This window comes from Drosophila innubila (genome assembly GCF_004354385.1).
Source record: "Drosophila innubila isolate TH190305 chromosome 2R unlocalized genomic scaffold, UK_Dinn_1.0 1_C_2R, whole genome shotgun sequence".
Taxonomy (NCBI): Eukaryota; Metazoa; Arthropoda; class Insecta; order Diptera; family Drosophilidae; genus Drosophila; species Drosophila innubila.
In genome coordinates, this window is record NW_022995374.1 from 2,250,493 (window position 1) to 2,258,169 (window position 7,677).

A 7,677-nucleotide genomic window follows, 5' to 3' on the forward strand; every position below is an offset into this window, starting at 1 on the left:
TTCAAATTAAATTAATTAATAAATAGCTGAACATATTTTCAGTCAGCTACGATAAAATTGGTAATGATACTTGGTGGCTCTTAGCTGTGAAATATACCCTGTATATTCACAATTGTATCTCTATGAACCAATGTTAATATTAAAGGATTGCAGACCACAAATCCCATTCTTCAAATTACAACTATTGACTGAATTGTCGATATACTCTTTAGACACAAATTGCAGGGTATAAAAACGACACTGCCAACGTCAATTATGGCCAACAGATTACCCAAAATTAGCGCCAATCTCATGCAACAAATGCAATGCAGACAAATTAGCTGCTGCCCCTTGGTTGGCATTATGATCAATCTTGTACAACGAATGTGGATGCAACAAATGTAAGAGAGAGTGAGAGAGAGAGAGGGAGAGAGACAGAGTGACAGACAGACAGACAGACAAACAGACAGACAGACAGACAGACAGACAGACAGACAGACAGACAGACAGACAGACAATTAGTCAGCGGTTCGTTGGGGCGTTTAATTAGAACTCGATCTTCATGAATGAAATGCATTTTTCGCGGTCGCCAAATTCAGATGGGGTTGAAGATCCGTAAACTGCGAACTGGGAACTGCAGACGATGGGTAATTAATGAGTGCGAATTTTGGCAGCGAGCCAAATATGTGGGCTAATAAGTTGCCTACAAGAATGACTGCTAAAACAAGTGCAAGTTGCATGCCACAAATCCTTGCAGCAAATGCTGAAACAATTAAATATTTTCTAAATATTCCAAGATTTTTAAACTATTTTTTCCAAGTTTCCGTTAAAGCTAAAATTATATATAATTTATATTAAATGTTGAGTTAAAATAGTAGCTGCTGATTCTATTTTAAATAAATATAAAATGGCAAACATAGATAATGTAACTTAAATGGAATTAATTATATTTAGTAATAATTAATAATTTTTTAACTGGTTAAATTGTAAAATATATATAAGTTATATTAAGCATTAATGTAAGAAATTCTTAAAACAAATGTTGGATCAATTAATCTCACTCTTTTAAACTTTTTTTTTGTTTATTTTCACTTAAATATAAAATTGTACATGAGTTTTTTTAGTTCTTAGTTTAAAATACTTGTTGCTAACACTGTTTTAAATAAATTAATAAAATATTTTTATATAATAAAATTGAAAAAATAAGTAAAATTTAAGAAATTAAAATAAATAAATAAATCTCCCAACACAGAAGTTGTCGTTCCGATTTTCTTTTTCTCAAGCAAATCACTTTACAGAGCACTGCACAACAATGCCCAAGCTTAAGTCAAAACTAAAGCCATGTCGAAAGGCAAAGAACCAGCCCACCAAAAAAAAAGAAAAAAACAAGAAAAAAAACCAAATCCAAGTCCAAGTCGTCTGCAACCCTAAAAGGATCGGCCCACTAATCAATTTGCACAAAAACAAAAATAAACACGCACACAATACAAAAGTAAACGAATAAGCACGTCGAAATAATGCAATTTTCAATTTTTAATTTCCATACAAATTCGATTTGATTTGATCCATAATAAAGAGTACAAATACGAGTACTCAGTTGACGATTTCAAGTACTCATAAATATGTATGTATGCAGAAAGTCCCATATGGTCAATTACGTATAGTACAATGCAAGTTCCTCAAGAAGTTTTGCGACCGCCTCATAAACACACACACACCCATACACACACACACACACCATAGCACACACATTGTTTTCACTTCAATTATTATTGATGCCAACGAAAAACCCGAACTTGAATGCATTCAAGCGTATGAAAAGTGCTCCTGAGACTTTTAAAGTTTTTCGAAAATCAAACAAGCAGCTTTGTGAGAGCTTTGGAGAAGTTGCTTAAAAACATGTCAAATTTAGTGAAACACGCAAGTTAATCAGAGAATTAACTAGCGATTGATATTTGTGAAGATGTGAAAATAAATAGTATTTCTACTTTGTATTATATGTAGACAGACTCAAAAATCTATTGAATTTTTTAGTAAATTATCACAAAAGATAATATATATCAAATCATAATGAATTGGGTCTAAATTGCTTTCCCATAGTAGAAGAAATTAATTAATATTGATTTAGAATTCAAGTTTTAAAATATTCATATCAAAGCAAATTTTATTTCATACTTATACTCATAGAATTATATTATAAATATATTAAAGCAAATTCAGTAAATTACAAAGTATTTTAAAAACAATATTTAAAGCCTATTCATACAAATTTAAAATAAACTTAAAAAAGTATATTGCCATGTACTATTTACTAAAATAAGTAAAAGCAAACATTACAATTTTCATTACAAAAATGATTCAATAAAATTGCAATAAATATTACTCAAATAAAACCCATTCCTAAGAAATACTAAAATCAATAAATATCACTTATAAATTAACTTATTTATATTAATGAAAATTATATAAATCAAACCAATTTCCAAAAATAGCTTGCAGCTCATAAATGAAACTTGTTTAATACCTTAAAATCAAATATTAAAATTCATCCCTAATTATAAAGAGCTGGTTTGCAGTTCATAATCACTGCCAAAATTTCAACACATCAATTTTGTATTTATAAGGACTTTACAATTGAAAACTCATACCCAATGCTAGTATGCAGCTCACAGCTAATGCTATAATAATAAACTGCAAAAATTGATGTAAGGATTATAGCATTGAAAATTGCAGGAACAGGACCAAAAATGTCAGGATGTGAACTTTGAGAAAAAGTGCAGACAGAATGAAAATTGTTTGAACAAGGCGATTTAATTTGATTGATTTCAATTTGTTGCCCACTCCCCAGAAACGAATATGAATACGAGTACTCGCTGAATATATTCACATATATTCACATAAGCGAAAGAATACTCGTAATAAATGCGTCACATTTGATTGCATTTTTTGTGTGAAATTGGGCTGACAATGTTCGCTGACCAAATAAAAAGGCGATAGGCATGAAGAGGAACATAAAAATCCATTCAACTGAGAATATTTGAGTCTATCAAAAGGGGTGCATTCAACGGGGGTGATTGCCATTTAAGTGTGTGTGTGTGTGTGCCTGTGTGTGTGTGTGTGTGTGTGTGTGTGTGTGTGTGGCACAACCTACACACATGCAGTCAGTGCGTTGTCCTCTGTCCATGTTCTCGTCCTGGACTTCATGCTGCGTAAACGTGTTAGGGCTGAAAAAAAATTGCACTTTACGCAATTTATGTGCAAATTTCTTCAATGACTTTAAAGCAATGCCTACAGGGGGGGAAAAGGCGATATGAGAGGGGGCTACGAGCATTATTCAGTCATTGAAAATGCCATTATAATCGCGCGCTAATTGACTCTAATCGACTTGTTCTTCAGCATTTTGGGGTTGTTTAACCTTCAACCCAAACCGAATCGAGCCATGAAATGGGTTTTATCACTTGAATGTTGGCAACATTTAAGAACACGCTCTGTTAGAAAAATACAAGAGGAAAAGTGTAAAATAATATATTTATATATTAAATAATACATTAAGGACAAGCAGTCCTAAAATCTATATTTATTTTTACGCATTTTCAAGTCAATAAATATGATTTTGGTCTGATGTGATTATTTATAATTTAATTTTAATACACAAGTTTTAATTAAAATTTTTTTTTTTTATATTAGCATTATTTTTTTAACTAAAACAAATTTGTTTTATTTCAAACGATGTTAAATTAAAAAAAAATTTTAAATTGTATGTTAAAAAATTAGTTATTTCTTTGGAAACTAACCTGTTTTTAACAGTGTACACACCTTAATCTAATTAAGCTATATCTTGCAATTTTTAAAATTTTTGTCTCTTGAATTGTAGCAAAAAAGTTTTTTTTTTTTAATTTTTAATATAAATAAAAATTATAATTTGATTAATTAATTTTATAATCTTATTTTAAGTTCAAAATAATTTATTTCTGTCTGCTGAATTTTTATAATGTCTAAAAATATTCTTCAAAGAAATTCATCAACAACATACAAATGTATTTTTAACAGTGTACATTTATCTTATGGCCAACTTTTGGCTCAGACTTGAGCTCAATTCTTTAGGCACTTGAATGCGAATAGTTCGAATAAATGACACTTAAGAACACTTCAGTTTCGAGTATGTGCGAGGTGTGTGTGTGTGTGTGTTTGTTAAGTCGCTCATTTGTCTTAGCTCAAAAATAAAAATAAAAATGAATAAATGGAAAATTGCCCACAAATTAGTGTTCATAATGTGTCTATTTAACAGCTATTTGTTATTTAAATAAGCCGAGAGACGAGACGAGACGACGCGACAATTGCAAACCCAAGCTCAAAATCCCACCATATCCTTTGGCCTTTATCCTTTGTCCTTTCTCACACACACACACACACACACACACTCACACATGATGCGTCCTAATACCTGGCAAAATTGAGAGACATTTTCACAGCAATGAAAATGGGAAAATAATTATGCGCCTGATTTAACTGTAAATTCCTGCTAATTTCTCACAAATGCCAAATACATTTCACACTCTCTCTCCCCCTCTTAATTCTTTCTGCATGTGTTTTTTCAAGTGTTTCGCACTTGAATTTTACGGTTGTTTTTCCTTTCTTTTTTTTGCCATTCTTGTGTCCTTGCAAGGACAATCATTATGGCAGCATGTTTGACATTTGCATTGGTTAAAAAAAATCTTTTCATACCTTTCAAAAAATGCCGCAGCCAAGCAGAAAATCTGCTCAGAAAATGGCTTCACTCATTGAAATATGAGTTCATGTGTGTTGACAGTCGACAACTCGATAAGGAATTAAATAATTTATAAAGTGATTGACTAAAATATACCTTACATGCATTAAATAAGACTGCAGAAAGAAATTTTATGTAATAATAAAAAGAATAAAGAAATTTTATTTTAAAATTGTTTTTACTTGAAAAATTTAAAATTTTAGTTAATTAAAATTATCTTTTACACTAGTCTCTAAAATTCATTGGGCTTACACAAAAAATGAAAAAAAAAATTCAAAATTCTTTTTTCTATGTTTTATTCAGGAAACGAACGAACTTTTATTGTTTAATTTCGAAATTTATTATTTTTTCCTAAACACTATTTAATAAATGTATGATTAAATATAACTATCATATCATTTTGAAATAATATTGACACTATAAATCTTAGCAAAATATATATAAAATGAAAAATAAATAAGAAGCTAAATAAGACTATAAAAATGTCAGCTGTTTTTTTAATAAAATTGTATTTTAATAAAATATAAGTTTTAAAGTTAAAATAGCTTTAAGCTTTGTACATTAATTTTATTTTTAAATTATATTTTAGTTAAAACTGAATATGCAAATATATATGTATTTAGTTAAATTACATAAATATTTTAACTAATGTACTTACATTTTAAATTGACCATGGACTTATTCTAAAAAAAATAATTTATTATTAATTTGAATATGTTATCTGACTTGAGGTCTAGATGAGGTCATAAAGTTAATAATTATTATTCTTATAGACTTGTTCTATGCTTTCTATGTAAGAAGTCTTAGTCACCCATCGGCCGTGTATACCCCACGCTACCCTCTCCCACTTAAAAGGTAACTATCCACGCCTTCTTGTATAAAACTTCACTGAACTTTTAAATATTGTTGAAAGTGCAAAGAGAGAAATGCTAAATTGTTCGCCACAGCAAAGGAAATGGACAAGGAAATTCGCATTTATTATAATCGTCGTATAATCATGGGAAATGCGAAAAGTGAAAAGTGAAAAAGGAAAATTGCTGTCAATTTCCAATAGAGCAATAGAGAAAATTGAATAAAATAAAATTAAATTGCCAAAGATGAAGACAGCAGCAACAACAACAATAGCAATAAGCACAAAAAGATGATGGAGAAGAAGAAGAAGAAGAAAGCTACATTCACAGTGCTCAAACTTTGCAATTTGTGGCGCGTTTCCGGTTTCCGCTGTTAGCGTGAATGAGGAGCAACAGAATAAAAAAAGAAGGCTGACAAAAATGGGGGAAGAAAATTGGAATTGTCATCAATTTTGTTTGATGTGCTTTTTTCGCGCTCGCATAACAATTGCCTGTCTCTAGAGATAGAGTGAGAGAGAGAAAGGAAGAGAGAGCGATTAGTTGCCACTTAGCAAAGTTAAGAGTCTCATTCAGTTACTTAAATCAGGCGGAATAATTGGGCCAAATCAGCTAACTGAATTTCACATTGACTTGAAAATCTGACTCCACATTGAATTGAGTTGGCCTTGTTTTCTAAGCCATTTTGTAAATTAAAATTCATCATTTGGCTAAACAAATTCAAACAGTTCCTTTCGTGACGAGAAATTAAATTTTGATTTTGGATTTCTCAAGATGCCCTTCACACCTAATGACGATTGGCCCATGTGTCCCACCATCAATTATATATCCAATGAACTGGGTAAGTATTATAAAAATTTACATATAATCCAGGTCTATATAAAGTAGGGATTGCAAATATAAATTGAAAAATAATATCTGTGTGACTCAGTAAATCTGAGTTGTACTATTTTTGGATAATGTATCCTGTACATTGGAATTATTTTATAATTTCTTATTTTTACGTAAATATAAGATTCGATGTCTTACAAAGATATATAAATTATATAATTATAAGACCATTTTTCTTCCAGTTGCTAAATTAATTTGTTTATAATTGTGTGCGTTAATTTACAACTACAATTATTTTGTATTTTTCATCGAAATTTTTTGCTAATAGTTTTTTTGAATTTTTAAAGAAAAATTAAAATTGTATTACTATTTCAAATAATAATATACAAGCAATATTATTATTTAAATTTGAAAAAATCATTATTTTTTATATTTATAATTACCTTTTAATAATATCTTCTTACTTTTATTCTTAATTTTTATATTATAAATTTAACAAGTTTAATTTAACTGTTGCTCCATAAATTTAAATTATAGAAAAATAACTTGTATTTTTATATTTACTTATCTTTATTTAAAACATCTTTCTGATCCCTAATATGATTTATATTTTCACACAGAACGCACTCACCTGGCAAGGTCACCGCAGGTGCTGCAGGAATTGAATTCCATAACTGAATCCTGGAATGAATTGGGCCAAGCCGAAGGTGTACGTCTAAAGCACCAATTGAATGTGGATCTATAGGATCTAAGTGGGCAAGAATACTAATATCCAAATCAAAATAAAAAGACAAAAGGCTGAAGCAAAAAAAAAGTGAGGTTAAGTCGTAAGCAACACCTGTCGAGCCGTTTTTTTCACCTGGCAAATTAATCATGGAAACTGTTACCAAAATACTCCTTGGAAAATAAATAGTAATAATAAAAACAAACAAAACTAAAAGCGACAGCAACTCACACGCTATGCAAAGGGTTGCCAGAGGGGTAGCAGAGGGTGGGGGAGGGGGTAGCAAAGGGGTGGAGAGGGGTGCAAACACAAATTTGTGACAAAGTTACGGAAATTTAATTAAAATCAAATACTCTCTCATTGCCAACGCGCTTTTGGCCAACACCCCCAACACAGCAACTAACTAACAAAAGGGGTAGCAAATTCTCAGTCAGGTGTGACTTGATAGTTTATAACACGCTCTCTTCCCCTCACCCTCTCCCTTCTCCCTTCTTCTACCCTTTCCTTTTACTCATGTGTGTGTTCTC

General features: G+C 30.5%; 1 protein-coding gene across 1 annotated transcript; it reads left to right on the forward strand.

The window, feature by feature from the left end:
• Positions 1-6,292: 6,292 nt before the first annotated feature.
• Positions 6,293-7,366, forward strand: LOC117784102. The gene is made up of 2 exons (XM_034621722.1): positions 6,293-6,436; positions 7,047-7,366. Exons 1-2 carry the CDS (start codon positions 6,370-6,372, stop codon positions 7,169-7,171), a joined length of 192 nt encoding a protein of 63 aa, XP_034477613.1. The 5' UTR covers positions 6,293-6,369; the 3' UTR covers positions 7,172-7,366.
• Positions 7,367-7,677: the final 311 nt, after the last annotated feature.

Coding starts and splice junctions, on each gene's coding strand:
- LOC117784102 (XM_034621722.1), top strand. CDS start 6,370: ATGCCCTTCACACCTAATGACGATTGGCCCATGTGTCCCACCATCAAT. Junction 6,437..7,046: donor TTATATATCCAATGAACTGG/GTAAGTATTATA, acceptor ATTTTCACACAG/AACGCACTCACCTGGCAAGG.